Source organism: Metopolophium dirhodum, chromosome 6 (assembly GCF_019925205.1).
Source record: "Metopolophium dirhodum isolate CAU chromosome 6, ASM1992520v1, whole genome shotgun sequence".
Lineage (NCBI taxonomy): Eukaryota > Metazoa > Arthropoda > Insecta > Hemiptera > Aphididae > Metopolophium > Metopolophium dirhodum.
Window position 1 is genome coordinate 2,716,556 of NC_083565.1, and position 21,450 is coordinate 2,738,005.

Below are 21,450 nucleotides of genomic sequence, written 5' to 3' on the forward strand. Positions count from 1 at the left end.
TGCTATTGTAACAATATATCAGAAGCCTTGCATTAAATTTTCACCCTTTTTTACCCAACAAGCAAAATTTTATTGATATTCATAGAAAAAAAATTGAAAATGTCCGTAAACAGCTCAAAATAAGTCAAAATATTTTGAAAACGTTATGGTGTATAGTATATGCTAATATAAACATTCAGTGAAACTTGCATGTATCTAAAGTCATTCGATTTTGAATTATATCAAAATAAGAAAATTGTTACATGAGAAGAAATCCAGTGAATAACAAATTTTGTAAAAATATGAATTTAAAATGCTCATAAAAATTTAATATCACTTTCCGGTAGACATTATTTTGTTGTTCAAGGTAGACAAACTTATGAAAAATCTTGTATTACATTTTCAAATCTTAGATTTAAAAAGAAAAATTTTTTATGAATTTCTAACTAAAAATAATTTGCAAAATGTTGTGTTTTTTCCGTATTTTGTTAATATTTGAAATTTAAATGCTTATAAAAAAAAACTGTGGCTAAAGATTTTTTATATTTTTCAAACGTCATTGTAACAATATAACAACATAGTAGAAGTTTTATATGACATTTTCAAGCTTTTTTACCCAACAAATAAAGTTTTATTGACATTCATAGAAAAAAAAACCTAAAAAAGTTGGAAACTGAGTATATCCGTAAACAGCTCAAAACAAGTCAAAATATTTTGAATTTTTTTTCATGTATAGAAAAGGCTAATATAAACATTCAGTGAAAATTTCATGTATTTACGATAATTTGTTTACACCAAAAGCCAAAATAGATTTTGGCAAAAACCGATTTTGCGTAAAAATTTCTGTATTTTCTTAATTTTTATTTTGTTTTTCCCGGGTGCTTTTGAAAACTTATTTTTAATTTTGACCTCCCTAAAGTACCAACTAGATTCACTTTCCCATCGAACAAGATATTGAAGTTGAAAATCGAAGCATTATTTCGATTACACAGACACAAAAATAAAAAAAAAAATAAAAAACACATTATTGTAAAATCAATACATTCATCGTTCCACTCAGAATCTAAAATGAGTGCAGTTGAAAATTTTGAAAGTTAATTCGTACAAAAAATTAAAAATATTAATTTAAGTGCAAATTCAATGTCCGTAGATAAAAAAAAAAAATACAAAAATAACAAAAGACGTACCAAATGACTTACAAGCAATACAAGCAAGTATTGAGAAAATAAGAAATCATTAGACAACAAAAGACGTAGACATTTATGGCATTGCTAAAGTAGATAATAAGTAAAGTCAATGAATGCATTTTTCCATTAGATACATATAAAACAGAAAATAATGAAGTTAAAATATATTATGTACATAATGATGAAATGTTTTATATTCTTAACAAGAAGTATTATTAATAAGTCAAGTAGTAATGGCGAATAAAGGTGAATTACATAAAATGATTTATAATTAACTAAATAATTACGTTTAATATATATATATATATATCACGTCTTGTTATTAAATTATTTTTAAACAATTGTATAAGGGGTTAAAAAAAATAGAGATTAAAAAAAAAGAGTTGTTTTAAAAGCCAGAAGTAGTAGTAAAAATCAAAATATTATGTGAAACATTTTATTGAATTTTTTTTTAAATTTTTGTGAAAATGTATTTAATTTAAAATGCCTATAATATGAAATGAATTTAAATGTTTTTCCCAACTATTAAGAAAATAACTTTTAAGTCATCCTTAAAAGGTACCTACTAAATCGAATTTGCAATCAGAAATCATCCCCAATGTTGAAGAACGAAGCATTTTGTTCTACCATAAAACGCCGTGTACCCATACACATACAAAAACACACATAATTGTAAAATCTCAATACGCAATAATCGCTACGATCAGAATCTAAAAGACTTCGCCTATAATATACAAGTATAAAACGAGTACAACAGTATACAATGCAGACCGATAAATAAAGTAAGTATTATAACGTAAGTACAGTATTGGTATATCAATAATAATAATAATATGGTGTTCTGAAAAATAAACGGGCCCGAAATCCATGCTGCAGGTCGATTAATAATATGATGGTTTTTACTTGCTGGCTATTAATAAACGATGTTTGTTTTAAATTATCGGCGACGGCCTAGGACGAAATTCGGAATCGGCTCATTTGCAATTTTTTCTGACTACCTACACGCGAACAATATTTACCTGTGAAAATGGCTGAATTGCATAATACCGAACCAACAACCAAAGAAATCGAGAAAACCGTAAAACATGTCATCAAGCATATCATAAACCACATCGAATATGAGATAATGGAAACAGAACTTGGAGTATTTGACAACTTCCTAGAAGAGCCTACGGTTGAGGATTTGGCGGGCCTGTTGTATTATGCAACCCAGTTCGCTGGCGGCGACTCGTCGGAAACCCTTCAACCGGACGAAGATTCCAGTACTGGACCGGTTGAATTGATCAACGACGACGTGGTCGCTGTGCCAGCGATGCAGGCGCCGGTAGAAGCGCCCAGTGACGAGGCGGAGTTCGTCACACCGGTCAGGGGAGCTGAGGTCAAGAACAGCTTTGGAGACTTGATCGGCTGGCTGGACCCGGGGGCAACGCTAGCAAAACGCGCAGCTCCACGCAGACGGACGGCGGCGAGGATCGCGTCCGCTGCGTGGAGAGGTATCACCAAGACCGTACGCGTTTTCTGCTGTTGTTCCCCGAAGTGAAACCGTCCGAAAGTTCCCCCCTGGCTGAGGGCAGCGGACAAGGCGAGGCGATGACGTGGGGTCGAGGTTTAGGTACGTGACAGTGCACTTTTGGGGTGTTCGGCGGTAAGTCACCGATACACGTTCTCCGGCCACCGGCGGTAGCGTGACGAGATCGCGGACGTCGCGCGCTCGAGGTCGCCGACACGCGAGACCCTCTGGCGGCGCGGCGGGTGCCCGGCTGCTTCGGTCCGAAAGCGACGACGAAACGACGACGGAGGCTAGCGGACCGACGCGGACAACGACGCCGTCCGACGGTACCAGTGACGACTGCTGCAGTGCTGCACGAAGACGACTCGTGGCGGAGACAATGGAGACCACGGAGCTCACGGCGGGTGAGTGACGGATGACTATAATTACAGGGTGGCCAGGAACACGGACGTCAGCAGCGCCGGGCTCGAGGAAACGAAACGTTCCAAAGTTCGGCGGTGCGCGACTCCAGGGCGAAAACCTTGCAGAGTATCAGGACAGCGGTGCGTTGCGGTACTGTCCGCCGATTCTCTCCACTTTTCGCCCAGCGGTCTGATCCCGCCGGCCGATATTATAGTCTTCGTCACTCGCTCCGAGCTTTGGTCAACGTCGTCGCCGACACAGCAGTCGTCTTCAGCGCCTGCAGTACCGTCAAGCGCACTACATCGCGCACTAACCACTCGTCGCAAATTTTCGTCGTCGCTCTCGCAGCCGTCGTGGCCGGACTTCGTCCGCTGCCATGGTCGTCTTCGCGTCCCGAGCAAACGCGCCCGCGACTCTCGTCCGCCCCGCAGGACCGGCCGTGAGAACGGTGTAGAGGTGACCAGTGGCCATCATCATCTGTATCACCACCCAATCGCCATCACGTACCCCCCCCCCCACATCGCCTCGTCTTGTCTGATGTCTTTTTTTTTGTTAAAATAATTATAATATTTATTGTTTTTTACAACTTTTGTTGTATTGTATTTCATTTTTTCGGCATAACTTTTATCAAAATTGTAATAATCACTCATTCATTCAACATACATTGTTTAATAACTTTTCATTAAATTATAACGTAATAAAATTATTCTGTTAACACAGTAAAATGTTGTTTCTTGTTTTTAGCATTAAAGAGTACGATTTTATTTATTTCAAAATAATAATGGCCCCAATGAACGTGATTATGTTTACGTGTAGGATGTGGGACCCATAAAGAACATTAACTAACAATTTTTTTGTTAAGTACAAAATCTCAATAAAATAATATATTGAAGGTTTTGGCCATCACGTGAAAGTATATTAATATGTGTCGATGATGACGATAACATTTAACATTTAAAGAAAAAGAAATTGTAATTAAAAAAAAAAAATGGGTAAGTGGATATCGCTCTGCTGTACAGTAGGTGACAAGTGGGTCACTGTAATGGATGGTGTTAAATTTGAATTCAATGATATTATAATATCATTGTATAAGAAAAACGATTCTGAGCGAAAACGGTCAGTCAGCCTATGATATTACCAAGTATATTTGATGATATTATTGTGAATAAAGTAATTTATATATAACCTATTTACGTGGAGCCTTGTTTTAAATTTTCAATCCTTAGCTTTAAAAGTTGAACATTTTATACATTTTTAACTACAAAATAATTATTAAATTTTGTCAAAATTTGAACTTTAAATACTTATAAAAAAAAATTGTGCCTATGTATTTTTAATATTTTTCAACTGCTATTGTAACAATATATCAGGAGCCTTGCATTAAATTTTCACGCTTTTCTACGCAACAAATAACATTTTATTGATATTTATAGAAAAAAAAAACTAAAAAAATTGAAAACTGACAATGTCCGTAAACAGCTCAAAAAGAGTCAAATTATTTTCAAAATTTTTTCGTGTTTAGAAAAGGCTAATATAAACATTCAGTGAAATTTTCAAGTATCTGCAGGCATACGTTTTTTAATTACAACAAAATAAGTAAATCGTTACACGAGAAATCAAATGTTGTAAAAATACGAATTTCAAACACTCATAAAAATTTAATTTGACTCTCTTGTAGACATTTTTTTTTGATAAAGATAGACAAACTTATGGATAATCTTGTATTACATTTTCAAATCTTAGATTTAAAAAGAAAATTTTTTATATATTTCTAACTCAAAATAATTTGCAAAATTTCGTCATTTTTACGTATTTTGTCAATATTTGAACTTTAAATGCTTATAAAAAAAATTGTAACCATGGATTTTTAATTTTTTTCTTCTGCTTTTGAAAAAATAATCTAGGAGCCTTCTATTAAATTTTCAAGCTTTTTTAACCAACAAATAAAATTTTATTGATAATTATAGAAAAAAAAACTAAAAATAATGGAAACCGAAAATGTCCGTAAACGGCTCAAAATAAGTCAAAACATTTTTAAAATGTTATGGTGTATAGAAATGGCTAATATAAACATCCAATCAAAATTGCATGTACCTACGGTCATTTATTTTAGAGTTGCACCAAAAACCAAAATCGATTTTCTCAAAAACAGATTTTGCGTAAAAATTCCCGTTTTTCCTTAATTTTTCTTTTGTTTTTCACGTCGCATTTGAAAACTACTGGGTTTTTACTTTTGAACCCCAAAGTACCAACTAGATTCACTTTCCTATCAGAAAGTTACCGTTGAAAAAAATTCAAGCATTTTTACTGTCCTAAAAGGTGAAGAAAGACACAAAAATAAAAAAAAAAAACACACATCGTTATAAAATCAACAAAATACACATATTTAATACTATTACATTATTTGCTTCACTCAGAATCTAATATTAATTATTAAAAAATAATATAAAAATATTATTTGCATAAATACAAATTTGTTTTAGATTTTTTCGACAGACTTAACATACCCAGGTAATATCAGACTTATATATGATTTTTTATTTTTGAAAAAGTTCCAAGTGCAATTATTGTTTTTAATGTAAAAAAAATTGTTTAGGTACCCTTTTATTGATAACTGCCACCTCCCTAAAAAACTGTAGCCCCCTCCCCTAATTCCAGCCTTAACAGTATTATGAGAAAGTGAATAACGGTTCCGGTGAGATTCCTATTCCATTTCAGGGTATTTTTAATGAATGTTCCACGTCCTGATTGTTATTTGTTATAATGTCAAAGGCATACCTTTGAGTTTGCTGATCACTTTTCCGGTCGCCAAGTTGATGACGATCAGTTTCCGCTCGCACAACACTATGCAACGCTGGTTGTCGATCAGTTTTAGCGCTGTCGGATGAAGGATTCCCTTGAGCGTGCGAACTCTCATACAGCTGTGGACCCAAAAAAAGAAAACCTGTCAAGTCGATTATAAGAGATCTTATAATATATTCGTCCGAACTCACGTGTGTACGTCCCACACGCTTATTTCTTTCCGCCCTGTACTGACAGTGATCACGTAATTCGCGTCATCGTTGAACCGTTTGACCAAGTCGAACTTGCCCGCGGCGCCGGCACCATCCGATAGCTGAGCGGTGGATTCTGACAACTGCGATGCCGTGGTCGCAGCGTCCGTCAGAACTAGTGGCATCAGAGTTGGGAATGGAGGCGCGTCCATCAGGGCCCGGTACCGGTCAGCCGCCGGCTGGTACAGCGACATTTGTGAGAACAGCTGATTGCCGTTGTCCATCACGGCTGGCATAGCGGACGACAGGAAGTCTCTGAGGAATCGCGCTTGCGGGTCTTGGGCGTGCGCAGATAGTTCGTCTAGTAACTGTGCAAACGAGTATATAAGTATGTTAGTACTACGTACCCTGATTAATAATATTATGAGACGTATAGGCATTTGCAAACAAACTAGGGGGTGCAGAAATTAAATATCTCAGGAATGCGAATTGAAAAAACTAGCATCGATAAAATAAATAGGAATAGATTATATAGGTATACACACTCGCTCATGCGAACCATTCATTTTTCTTTCACCACCTCATACCCTGTATTATAGTGTTAGGTTAGGTGTTGGGAGAGGACAATTTATCGTTTAGCACTCTCAAATAATAATCCACCTTGTGATTATCATCCAGTTATGAACAAGCTTGGTTTGAGTAAGTACTTTAGTAGAAAAATGAAAATTGTGATTTTAATTTTTTTCAGGCAACTATTAGATGGCAATATTGACTTTCCTGTAATAATTTATATAACAAACTTTAAAGTCCCTTTCACAGTTCCACTTATGTACCTCACACAATCACAGTTCACACGTATCCATTTTCTATACCTAAACGCAACAAAAAATATTTGGAGAACCAGCCAATAATATTAGAATGATGTGTATGGCAAATAGTGATCCTGCATCATCTTTTTAGTATTTATATATTTTTATTATAAACTATTAAAATTGTATTTATGATCATAATATTATTATATACCTTTATATTTATGATTTCCATTTAATATGGCGAATCCCGTATTGTTCGTTGAAATAAAATAAAATAATATTTTATAATAAATGGTATGAAAAATGTATCCTAATAATTAATTGCACGTCTTGCCATAATTATGCTTTTTCGTTCACAGTTTTTAATATTATTTCTCTTCAGAATTTGGGCGGGAGGGTGTCATTCTACATGAGAATTGTAGTATGCCGCAGCTATATATCCTCGCAGTCTCGTCTATTTAATCGTCGCAAGATAATCGGTCACTTGACTTACCTGGAGCACCGACCCATTATTTAGTTTTTCTAAAACCCAATCGAGGTCACTGAAAAATTCTTTGATCGTCTCGGCCGGGTCCGTCAGGTGAATGCACTCGTCCAATTTCCTGCGTTTCGGCAAGCTCTTCTTGTCACTGTCACCCTCCGTCACCGCCACCACCTGTCACCGACCAGAGAATATAATAAGCCGTCAAAATGACCGCATTGTATATAATAATAAAATATACATAGGTACTAAAAGATAGATACGTAGTCTCGAAAGACGGAGAATCTCTCCGGAAGAGATTACACACTTTAATGTAAATTTTGAAATATAGTATAATATGTATTAGTATATTATTTTATAATAATCAAAATCCACTGTAATCAATGCTGAAAATATCAAAAATTATCGGGTAGCGCGATTAGACCACATTATTATTTATTTAGTATTACCTTCCAAAAATCATTCAAATTAATGTGCTTACATAATTTGCAATTTCTTAATATAATATATATTATATAGGTACCGACATATTTTTTATACACCATTTTTTAAACATAAAATATTGAATTCATGAAATTGAGTTAAAAAAAATAAATTGCATAGTAAATACAATACTACAAATAAGCATACCTATAAATTATTTAATATAGTAAACTAGGTAATACATTTGTATATTATATTGTAGTATGTATTATATAATTACAGAAAACACTAAACAAATTCTAAGAAAAATAATAAATGTTGTAAAACCTTCGTTACGGGTTAAATATATTTCGAGGGGACTATAAGGCCACCAATTTGCGCGACTGTCCATACCTGGTCGTCGTAGTACGAAATTATTTTCTTATTTATGCGCCGAGTGGACTCGCTATAACGTCGACCGGCGGCTTCGGCAACTACGGCGTTCTTCCACCGGACTGTCGCGTACCGATCCGTTTTGAACCAGTACAAAAACGAAGACATCAGCTCGTTGAACATTGCCCAGAAGAGACCGGCCGGAGGCGAAATCACTGAAATATGATAGAGGTATATTATTACCACATAGTAAAAGAAAAATACGGTTTTACGTAGATATTTTTGGTTTTGATAATGTTAACTTGATATGTATATTCAATTCAAAAATGTTTTATCGAATTTTTGTACTTATAGGAAATAATGCAACGATGATTAAAAAAAATATTTAAATGTATACATAAGTACCTATATAAACCAATTTTTATTTTGTATTTTAACCATTTTTCGAAGAAAGCAATATCGTGATAATTTTTTAAATATTTTATTAAAAACTAAAAAGTGAGCGGTTTTTTTCTATATATATTTTCTTCCTAAGAGAAATCCTGTTGACTTATTACATTTTATATATGTGCGGTTTTTGGTTATACGTGGCCATTACTTGTAATTATATATCAATTTATGCGAACGCATTTCCCTTTTATAAAATATAGCCTTCTACGTTACAGGTACGAATATTATATTATTATAATGACTTACCAGCTACGGACAGGTCCGAAACGCGAAATTCGTTCTCTGAAGAAAGTAATTCAACCAACTCCGAATCGAGTAAACCGTATCGGGTGGCACACATGTGTCCAATCACAGAGGATACCTTGAGGACATAATATGAGTAAAAATTATTTGTTGTAAATTATATTTACGATATTTATATTTGATGAAGCATTTAATACGTTTCAATTTCAAAAAGGCTTGACATCATAATATAAATCATTTAAACGATACCAAAACGTTTTTAAGCATTCAATGAGTTTGAAATTCGAAAGTTATAACTTTTGCACTATATACATAATTGTTTTAACGATTTCAGCCGTTTTAATTGTTTCAAAACGCTTTGAAAACTATTAATAATAATTTATATAAACGGTTCCAACTGATATTTGCATTTTATTTATATTTTATTATCATCGCAGCCGCAAATTCTGTTATAATAATCTATACATATAATATATTTTATGTAGGTATTATAATAAACTTTAGGTATGCCGTACCTTGTCTTTGCCGAGATGCGATTCGACGTTGTCGAAAATAGCTTCCACCCACTTTTCCGGTGAAGGTGGTTGTTTCGAGTTTCGTATCTTAGAACACAGCAAGCTCACTTGAATTTCCAACGGTGTCTTGGCGGCCACCAGTTTGCCGTCGGTTTTGTTCGTTTCAGCACCGCCACCACCGATCGGTCGGATGATCGCCGCCGATAATAAGGAGTCGATTTGCTCATCCGTCATGTTCGCGATCTATTAACACAAATTAGGTGGAATAATATTCTAATATATTACGAGTTACGACTATTGGCGATAGACATTGACTTTATCTGTGCACGCAAATCAATAACATAAAATATATTATGAGCAATAGGTACTTATAACCAACCCGTATATACGAATCCGGCGTTTTTATGGTCTGACGCAATCGGTTTAGGTGCACTGAAGGCTCTGAGGCTGACACCACGATCTTGACGTTGTTGGGCAGCGACTGCGGTATCCAATCCACTAAATTGTTCTCGAACTGTACACACAAAACGAACATGATGTGATGAAAATATAATAAAGGCGGTAATTTATTGTATAGATATAGCCAATATATAGCTGTGAATATACGACAACGGACTATCAAAAATTGAAACATAATAAAATTTAACTTTTAAACAATAATTGTTGTATGCAAATAATATATGAAAATGAATCTTCAATATTCTTAATTATCTATTATCTGAACTACGGAATCACATTTGTACAGCGTTTAAAGAGTATTTAAACCCTGACAATTTAAATTCCCATAGTAAAATTGCAAAAAAAAGGACCTTAAAATCTAGAAAACTATTTAAAACCAAATTATATCAACATGATATATACGATACATAATTCGGAAGTTTATAACTTTGAAGTAATAGAAAGCTATGTCTACAAAATGCATTCGCTACAAATTCACAGTCCTATATTATAGTTATAAGTAATGTCATCTGTGGTGTAATAATTACTCGGTCGACTCCATCGACGATCAACGTTACCGGCCGTTTCGATCCAATCGAACCCAACAGCCGTATAATTTGTTCCGAGTACAGTTGTACGTCCTAAAAACGACGCCGGCGTGAAAATATCGAAATGAAAAAAAATGTATTATTTAGAAACGAAACTCACGTGCTTGAACCAAATACATTTTCCGCTGTCCAAGAGATTCAATTGGACAACCAGCGAGTGAAGCGCTTGCTCCAGCGACGAGCTGTAAGCGGACGCGTTGGCGAATCTCACCACCACAGCTGAGTCCTGATTCCACAGGTGACAGTGTTTCGTTATGGCCGCCATCACCGTGGTCTTGCCCGACCCCGAAGGCCCGTACAGTATCAACGGGTACCCTGCGTCAGCGTCCATCAAATACCTGTGTGCAGCGGTACAGGTAAATTATCGTGACCGCTGGTCGTCCTATATAATTAATGGCGTCTGTGCGCGTGGAAAATACAGCCAGTAAACGGCATCGGAGTCTTAACTAGGGATCTTGATTTTTCTCTCAGATTTCATGGAATAACTCTTCGGTAGGTATATCAATAAAATTTCAAAAGAACGTTTTCTACAAGTCAATAACTGCTCATATGAATAGTTTATGGTCTAGCAATACGTATAGCCGTATTATAGGCGTATATCAGTTAAGCAGTTACGCATTGTATCATATTATTATACGAACTTTTTGGCACGTTCCATGGCGTCGTCCCGGCGAACAGCCCGTTTGGCCGCGTTGTACCCGAACCAAGCTTGAATCCTCAGCTCTTCCAACAGTAGCTGGCTCACACCGTACGTAGGCTCTTGTTTTTCCTACACATACACATCGACAACAACATTATCAGTATTACATTTTCTAGGTACCTACTACCTATTACAATTAAAAATGTTAAGAATTTTTTAACTACAAAGTATTTTTAATTTTTGGTTACCTACTTAGACGAAATTTGTCAAAATTTGAAATTCAGACGCTTACTAAAAAAAATTGTAACTATATTTTCGATGTTTTTGAACTGTTATAAGATCAATTTATAATGAACAATAAAAGGCCCAGTGTCAAAAACTGCATGTGTTCTATGGGGCTTAAGCCTATTAACGTCCAGGACTCTTTTTTTAATTTAATGTAATTTTAGGGGTATATTTGTGTTCTATTTAGAAGTATTCAAGAGATTTTGGAGGGGCTATAAGATCTAAAGCTAAGGCTATATTAGCCCCCCTCCCAAGCCACTGATGAATAGTATTTACTGTATATCTGCATGTCAAGATCTCACAGTATTTATTTATATATAGGCCATAGCTGAATAATTGTAGGGAATACAGGAGAACGTAATACCTCATATAAAAAAGTTTTAGTGTACCACTTCTAATTATATCATTACCAATAAGTCATTTAAATGGCATCCCTTATAAAACTTTCAAATTCAAGCACTGGTATATAATACTTATATAATTACTGTGTTTTACAATCTTTATACTCATATTATATTATGTATCATGTATTATGTACAATGTACTACTTATATATACTATACTACTCACCCTTTCCTTATCTACAGATTCGACAATAGTCGTTAGTACGGATCCTATTTTCTTTAAAAATTCCGGCGCGTTGGCGGTCTCGTAAAATATGATATTGGTTTCCGGTAATTCGTTCTGTATCAAACAAACGCATACAAACATCAATTAAATATATAGTACCATAGAAAAATTAAAAACACGAACAAATTCGCGAAGAAAGCTATAAAAAAAAATATATATTTTAGTTAGGATCAAATAAATACAACACCTTCAACTGTTTGCTGAGTTGTTCGAGTCTCTTCTTAGTTTCCACCGCAGTGGTTTTACACTTGTGACCGGAAACCACATCATAATTGTTGATAATCCACACAGACCTTTTAGCCAACTCGGAGTTCAATATGATCTCATTACGGACTTCCTACGTGCATAATAAAACATCCCGTTTTCAGATTATTGTATTTATTGTTTGATACGCGCGAATCAATAATAATTCGCCTATATATTTTAATCACTAGTTTACCTGTTGAAAAACTTGTTCGACGTAACCGCTCCGCAACGACTTTGAATCGAACGTCTTCATGAGTGCGATTTGCAGCTGTACTTTCTCATCGTGCCATAGTTTTTCGTCAGCTTCCTGAAAACAAGTTACAATACAATATAAATATATATTTGTTTATTTAGTTTTAATGGGCAAATACATAATACGATTTTTAGGTTTTAAAAGTTGAAACTTTGGTTTGGCCCTCCTAAAAAATATTCTTCTTAGCCGATTTATATAACGACCCCCGCTCCCTACGGACACAATTCTGGTGTCGTGTCAAGACTATATCTTTTACAATATATATTGCATTACCTGTGTCTCGAACGTCGTTTCGAACATCATCTCGTTCCGGAGCTCGTAGTGGTTTTTCTGCGCATCTAGCGTGTACCATTTCTCGATCAGCTTGCTGGCGTCCGGCGCTTTGCTCCTGGCCAGATCGAAATCCTGTTTGGTCATCACGTGGGGCAGGACCGGTGGACCCAGCGAGTCGTCCACGAACACAATAGGCACGACGTGACCAACGCGGTTCTGCCGGCGCAGTTCCGCCAGCCGGACAGCCGTGTCCAGCTGTCCGTATTCTTGCTGTTGCTGGTGGTCGCAGTACAGGTCTACCACGTGCAGTTCGTAACCGATTTTCGTGCATTTCGACCGGATTGCCGGTAGCACGGTATTGTACAGGCTTTGTCTTTCGTCCGGAAATCCTGTGAGTCACATTACGTTTCAAAAATCGCCTAATACAACACGCTCGTATAACTACATATAGGTACGTTTCATTTTTCTAATTTTCTGATATCGACATTAGGCAGGTACCTATATATGCTTAACTGCGCATTTTATTGTTAAAATAATTAATTGCTTTAAGAGCAATTTATATCTTTATAAATTTACAATAATATATTAAAGACAAAAAACGTTTCACTTAAATCATATTATAGGTAGGTATTTATATAATTATTTCCCATAAGTAAACTATTAATTGACCGATAAGTGCAGTATAATGTCACTGAACTTGGAAGTAAAAAACAAGACACAAGTACTGAAGTATATACTGGATTAGTGATCAGTGATGCATAGAATTTTGTATAAATGTTTAATATTGTCTATTGGCGATGTTTATATTTATAATAAATACCTTATACTTATTAGTATACTAATATAACTTAACCAACAATGTTGTGTAGGTACTGAAAATTAAGCCTGAAATGAAACGTCGAACATTTTTTATCCACTTGCCTTTATTGTCCGGTACACAGATGTAAACGATAATTTTGTTTGTCTTCTGATTTGCTGTTGATTCGAAAACACCAAGCAGTAATTTCTTCGTCTCGGTCGATACGTCTTTCAGTTCGTCCGGCAGGATAAATGCAAAACATTTTTCCGGCGTTTTATCTACTGGAAAAATATGAAACATTTTAGGTATTATCAAACTGTCAAATAGCTGTCAAACAAATTTCTTTGTATTTTACGGTGTATAGTAGTATAGTAGCAGTATCGTAGTAGGTTAGTACCGTATCTAGGATTTTTTCAAGTGAGGGATATTCCTTTTTTATAGACATTGAGTATACACAATACACTAGTATACCCCATGTCACCATAGTAGATACGCATATCCCCGTAGATACGCCAGTACGCCACTACTGGTATAAGTACGTTTTTCGAGGCCACACTGAGAGTCGTGATAGAATAATATAGCTATGTACGACAGTAGTATCTAAAATCACTGAACTAGATTGAAATATATATAAAGGCTCTCTATTTATACCTATATAAAGTCGATATAACCTGAGAAGATTAGTATGTAATCTGTAAAGCATTTCGTAAAAAAGACGCAAATGTTTCGATATCCGGGCTGGCTCTATGGCCTCCGCGACCAGTATAATATATATCGTGGTGTGCCAGTATACCTATATTAATATTATAATATGTTGGTACTATTATTAAATGTAGATTTATGCCTTAATGTCTTAATGTAAAGAAACATTATTATGTTTATAAAAAAAAATAGCTCAATTAAGGCTTCTAAGATTAAAATCTAAAATTGACTACTGTACCTAAACACTTGGTACTTGTATTATAGGTACCGATATTTTTGGGTTATAACTGGACCAATTTTTAAAAGCAATGTCTTCACTAAATATTTAGGTCCATCATTTTACATTTAATATGCTACTGAAATCCCCATTATAGTCTATAACCGTTACTGCACTGTTAGGGTCATGATAACTAAATAATTATCTGTCTGCTAGAGCGGAACTTTCAAGGTATAAATAATATATTATACTAAATAATATTTTTAGTACCTCAAACCACAAGAATACATGACAAAAATATTTGGTCCAAATTTAAGACATCAACCACTAGAGGACACTTAAATACCTCGTAAAGTCGTACCTGTGAGTCATTTCATTCTCAATTACAAACATTTGTTTTAGGTACGTATACCGTATACAGTATAATATATTATATAATTTACTAAATAAATCGAAACCATAATAGATAGAAAATTTAAACATTCATATGAAAAGTTCAAACAAAAATTGTACTTACATTTTGAAGAAAAATTGTCGAAAAAAAAAAGAATTAATTAATCATTTTTATAAAATTTGTAAAATCGCTATTGTATTCATTTTCACCAATATATGAGTAATGAGTATATGACTACTATTAGTATACATTAATATTTAATATAATTTGTTTTATAATTATTATTATAATACCTACTATATTTATTTCAAAAGAAAACATTTCTTTTATATAAAAGGCAAATTAAAGTCTCCTTTGACCCATATTATACATACATAATTTATATAATTCACCATTAAAAAAAAATTATTTTAATATATATTTAATAATTGTTTAATTGAATTATTATTTACGGGTGTATACTTATTGGGAATTTTAATATTTTTTTTTAGAATTAAAAATATCAATGCAATATGTGTGCCGTGTGGCTATAATAGTACAGATGTTTGTCTTATTGAATAATCATGGAACTATTCGTTTTGATATTGTAGGACTCGACAGTCAACTATAATATAGTGTATAAGTATTACAGTATTATATGAAGCTTGACCGGGGCGATAAATTGTTTTTTAAGTTTTTAACACAACTTGAGTCTTGATACGATAAGGTACTCCTCTACGTCTTCCATTAAAAATTAGGGATTTGCATTTTTTTCAACGGTCATATTGATTTTTATTTTATTTAATAGGTACTAGTTTATACAATTATAAATGTATAAATAGCTATACCTAAGAAAAACAAGTTTTAAAAACCTCTACTATATTATAGTAAGCAACATGCGTGATAAATAGATGATATACCTCTCATAAAGACGCGGTCTTTGACAAACGTATGATAGCTTTATGGTTTGTACTCACAACTCATGTATATACTCATACATTACCTATGGAGGAGGATATGTTGTTCGGTTCGAAGGGCTTGCAGACGATTGTTGCCGCGGTTGACTGGTCATCGGGTTGTTCAATTCTCGGAATTATAAAAGTTACCCCGGCGACGTTGCAGTTGGACGCCACGGCCGCTTTGCTGCTGTTGGTCGCGGTCGTTGTACCTACGGCAGATGCCGCGGGGTGTCTTTTACCCTTTTTGGGCACAGATATCACGTTGGTTGACTTGTCGGCTTTTCTTTGAGTTTTTTTGTAACGAGCTTTTTGCAAGTACCTGTAAACAAGTGAAATAAAATCGATTACATTTTTGACGACTTATTTATTTCCGTGAACTGAATACATGAGTATGCGTGAATACACGACGGCCACAGATCATTGTGATGCGTTGTATATAAGGAGGCAATCACTAATTCTCCCTTGAGAGCATTTTTTTCATCGTATTTATTAACGTTGATAATTTCATTTTAATACGCATTTCGAGGATGAAACATTAATGATAAATTCGAAAAAATTGAATTTTTAATTTTTGATAAGCAAAATTTAGTATGGGGTTTGTGTACAACCCCATTTGCCGAGTCACGATTTAAAATAGTATCTATAGAGGCGATCCTGGAATCTATTGTTTTGTAAATAATACGGTTTTTTTTTATCGTATTATATTTATGAATTATTGTTTTGATGAACTCTCAAATACAGCACCACTGACTGGCAGTTCATTGTATGTAAGCGTTTTTTGGAATGCGTCCCGCACACGTGACGACACGATAATATTATAATACAAGAGAGCGCGCCAAACACGCGCAAGTTCCAAATATAACGCATCGCGCCGCGACATAAGATTTTGTGTCGAATTTGGCACTGCGAAGGAACAGCACGAAATATACGAATAGCCGTTGCGTGTATGTGGGTATTTTTTGGGGGGTGGGATGGAAAATCATAATTTTATTTACGTTATTCACACGCATACCGTAGCATTACACCTAATTATATCATAAGTATTCGTCTTGTTTTGCCGCTTCTGCTTCTGATGTATATACTTTTGAGACCGCGCGCGCGCCTCTACTTTACTGCCACGACTTATAAATATAAACACGATAATATAAATACACACGAGTCTGTGAGTTTTGTCACATCAAATACCACAAAATTATGCATCCTAAAAAATTGTTCTTAATGTCTTATAAATGCCAAATCGTTTCCCGCGTGCGCTTAGCATCATGCGTTTAATAGGTATAGTGTGGCCAGCACAAATTATATAATATTTGTGTTAATTCCATTGCAATATAATTTTATGAGTTAGCTGGTATTACAAGTTAGGACTTGTTCTTTAATGCTTTAAACATTTACTAAATATGTATAATATGCACTTAAAATAAAGACTATGTAAATAAGTATTAATAATAAATAATAATTTAATCAAAAATTAATTAAACAAAATAAATTTAAAAAAAGTTTTAAGTGCATACCTTTTTACTGATTTTAAAATTGTTTAGCGTATTTATAGATATATGTGTGTTATATAGTTTTATAATTATTAAAACTATTATTAAATTAAATTAATTTTCATAAGGAACCTAAGTAGTTTATTTAATTATCATAAAATGTATGCGGTAAAAGTTCGTAATAAATTATAAAATTATAAATTATAAAATGTGCACTAAAAACTTTTAATATTTCATTCGTAAAGTCATGAAATTAATTATTTATAGCTTACCTAGCAATAAATTAAACGTTCTAAAAAACCCATGCAAGCACAGCAATAATTATGAGAACTAGTTTATGACCATGATTTAATTGTTCTACCGAGAGCACATCACGATCACATTCACGTTTACGTTGAATATTGATTATTATTTACTATATAATTTATATAATATATATTGGTAGTTATGTATATTATATTAGTATATACAATGTATATATAAATAGAGATAGAGAGAGAGAGCTAGCGAACTAGCGAGAGGGAGTGACGACGAAATTTAAATATATATAATGTTCGAACGTCGATTACCCTAACTACCATCAATAAATTATTATAATCATTTAACTAGCGAGTATACCCATGGGAGTGTAATATTTTCTATTGCAGCATAGATAACTATAATTATGTTATTATTTCAAATGGCTAACCATAATAAATCTAAAAAGCATCATTTAGAGATTAGAGTTGTAGTTACTGCTCACTGCTGGCACACGCTATTTGGATTTCATAATTACACATTCGCACCGCAAATATAATATTTAATTATTAATGATTTTCTACCACAACTTTTCTATAAAACCATAAGGTATAATATAGGTACTTACTACCTATACCTATATATATATATATTACATACAATTGGAGTCAGACACATCAGCTGAGCATAACATAGGTATCATAATATACAATCACCCTTAAAAAAGTTGTTATCATTGTCATAATGTCATGTATACAAGGTTCACTAATCGGCAATAATGCTCAGCATTTTTTCAAATAATAATCACCCTTTTTCCTGTTAATTATTAAGTATATGACTTTCTTGCGTATGTTGATATATCAAAATCGAAATTCGAACTAGTAGGTTTTGAGATATTTAGTTTGTGTATTAAGGATAATTATAGGTCCATGATAATAGGTTTGTAACATAATATATAATATTATTATTATGCGGGCTAATGAGTTATGGTTTGAAAATTATAGTAATTTATTAATGTTAATCTATGAACATTTAATCATTTGTAAAAACTTTCTAATTCTAACTTTAATTAGAACTATAGATTAAATATTACATATTTTTTATTTTTGTAAAGCTATTATTAAGGACTACCTATTATCCTTATTGTAGACATTTTAATAAATCAAAAACTATTCGTCCAAATTTTGATTTAAATACCTACATCAACATTTAAAAAAAAATCACCTTCTCAATAATATACAGTTAATCAAGATATAGGTACAAGTACTCATTTGAAAAAAGAAGTTTGTGTCACCACGGGACACTCCTTAAATGGTATGAAAATTCGAAGCGTTTGAAATTATGATCCTTAAGTGTAAACATAATAAATCAGACTTTGAGTAAATTCATTATTAAAGGGAAATATGGGTGAGAGCATGGTAGACTGTTTACTATTAGTGTCACCGCTTGGTGAATATAGTATATACTGTATACATATAGTATACTGTACGGCCATTTGTAATGTCTAAGTTTGTCTTATAGGTAAGTATTACCAGTGGTGGATTTTCAACATTTTTCGGGGGGGGGGGGGGGGGGGGGGGGGTCCTAAAAATAACATATATATATTTCAAAGGTATCTACTTATTATTTTTATTTTTATTAACGTATGAATGTATAATTGTTGAAAAATTAAAAATAAATATTTAACAATATATTATTTCAGTATATGTATTTGAAATAGGTATATCATAAATAACCTTATATTAATATATTATACTAGTGTATATAATATAACATAAATATTTATAGTGTCTGGGGGGTCCAGTACTCCTGGACCCCCTGTAAATCCCCGTTTTAATGTCTGTAAAATTAATAAAGACAGCCTTAATTATTTGAGAGTAAGTTTACGTAATTATAATATAATATACTTACGCTAATTTATTCTGAAGAAAGTAAAAAAAAAAGATACATATTATTGCACTGCAGATTTTGGGGCAATAGCCTCGACCCTGAATGATTAGTTTTTCGTTACGTGTTTTACCTTTGTGAGTATAGCCGTGTAGGTTACATATATTACATATATTAGGTACATATTTTAATAAATATCCCATAACAATTTATGTATAAAGGTACATCAATACATGCACGTATGTAAATAATTGTTTGTTCAAACGCGCGGGCATTGTACCTACATCTACTACTAAAAATTACCAAATATATTCAATACTTAACCAAAAGTAGGTAACAATCCTGAAAGACGGCTAGTGTATCAAATCATACCGGTGCGTCCTATACATTATACATTTTACCGTCAACGGCAATCAAGTGACGGACGATGTTATTGTTTTCAAGTCACATATTATAGCCAAAATTAGTCGTCTATTATTGTTGTAGGAACAGATAATAAAAAACAATATTACAACGATTCATTTGTCGGATATTCTTGAGAAAAATGTGTGCGTATAAATACTGTCGTTGATGAGTGTAGACAGTGCCTAAACCTAACTGCATATACCAGCACCTATATCAAGTTTGTATTCAGCAATCTTTCGCCACGGTTTTTCTTATCAGTTTTAAAATATTAATTATGATTTATAAATTATAATTTATATACAAATATACGATTTACATACATAACTGTAGGGGCGTAGGGCTGGGAATGCAATGCCCTAAACAAAATGCTTTTATGCCCTCTAAAAATTAAAATAATGCACAATAATAAAATTCAATATATTTTTTTTATCTCAAACATATTTTAAACAGAAAAATATTTTAATAAGATTTAAAAATTAAGTTTTGCAGGACTGTACAATTTTAAGTCTTATACATAAGTTGGTTTACCAATAAACACTTAAGAAGTGCCCTGCCTGTCTCAACCTCCCTCTCTTACCGGTCCTGACACCTATACGCAGCTATATTTATATTAATATTTATATACAATAATAAAATTGGAATTATAAATATAAAACACAGTAACAAAAATAATACCAATAATAATTGCTATAATTATAGTTTATAATATAGGTCTTGTTATTAAAATATCAATACGTTAAGGGAGCCAATAATAATCAAGTATACATGCGTGGGAATTTTGAATTTGTTAGTGTGTTTTAAACGATAAAAAAAATTGATATTTGTGATTTACCTTTATACAGCCATTTTGTTTCTGATGATAAAAATCTGAGTCAATATGCAATAGCCTGTATATTTCAACCACGGACTAAGACATGGACAGTACCAACTCAGTAACATGATGTCATAATATTGTGTCGATGTTCGTCTCTATACAATATGTCTCACCATCGTTTAAATCATCATTCAACATAATAGGTATATGGGATGGGAATATGGGATGATATATTGATACTTATATATATTTATATATTATGTTACCGGCAAAGACATCAATTAAGGAATTTACGTTAATGACTAGTTAATAACGATTTTTTCGATCAAAATAGGCAGTATATGATTTTGACTAGGAAATAACGCTTATGTTCATTATTTAGAAATGTTTCTTATAGGTAATGACAATAACTTGGTTTTTTCAGACATAATTGATAAAAATGTTAAATCAATTCAAATTAAAAAACGAAAATCTAATGTAAGCTAGTTGTTAAGTGAACTCTAATTTTAGGTACTTATTTTAAGTTGTAAATAGTTATGTATGTAAACATTTAAAAAATGTATTTGTAGGTACAATTTAATTAGAAACGGCCTTGCGATGTAAAGTTGATTTATCCATAATCGGTACTAACAATAAGTAATAAGTACTTTCCAGGTCTAATAAGTCGATGGTCGTATATTAGGTACATTTTAAGTAAAAGATAGCCGTCTATCGGATACATATGTAATCTATATAGTTGGTATACAAAATAAATCGCGATAACTTATTGGAATAAATAAATATATTAATGGAATTATATAATATTTGTTCGCGCATGCATGCCTGCTATC

The 21,450-nt window shown here is 33.1% G+C and overlaps 1 protein-coding gene across 2 annotated transcripts in view; it reads right to left on the minus strand.

Annotated features, from left to right (window-relative positions):
- LOC132947286 (NACHT domain- and WD repeat-containing protein 1) overlaps positions 1-21,450 on the minus strand; it is a 33,420-nt gene that overhangs the window by 4,735 nt on the left and 7,235 nt on the right. Inside the window, exons 2-17 of one of the 2 annotated variants that reach the window (XM_061017545.1) lie at positions 15,835-16,109; positions 13,662-13,817; positions 12,741-13,129; positions 12,408-12,521; positions 12,156-12,305; positions 11,909-12,022; positions 11,055-11,182; positions 10,514-10,751; positions 10,354-10,446; positions 9,747-9,881; positions 9,368-9,610; positions 8,856-8,970; positions 8,181-8,374; positions 7,377-7,538; positions 6,072-6,439; positions 5,857-5,999 (exon numbers count right to left, since the gene is read on the minus strand). In XM_061017545.1, coding sequence (XP_060873528.1) covers positions 5,857-5,999; positions 6,072-6,439; positions 7,377-7,538; positions 8,181-8,374; positions 8,856-8,970; positions 9,368-9,610; positions 9,747-9,881; positions 10,354-10,446; positions 10,514-10,751; positions 11,055-11,182; positions 11,909-12,022; positions 12,156-12,305; positions 12,408-12,521; positions 12,741-13,129; positions 13,662-13,817; positions 15,835-16,109 — 3,017 coding nt within the window. Of the gene's footprint in view, positions 1-5,856; positions 6,000-6,071; positions 6,440-7,376; positions 7,539-8,180; positions 8,375-8,855; positions 8,971-9,367; positions 9,611-9,746; positions 9,882-10,353; positions 10,447-10,513; positions 10,752-11,054; positions 11,183-11,908; positions 12,023-12,155; positions 12,306-12,407; positions 12,522-12,740; positions 13,130-13,661; positions 13,821-15,834; positions 16,110-21,450 lie in introns of both variants that reach the window. The other variant, XM_061017544.1, reaches the window with a different exon arrangement.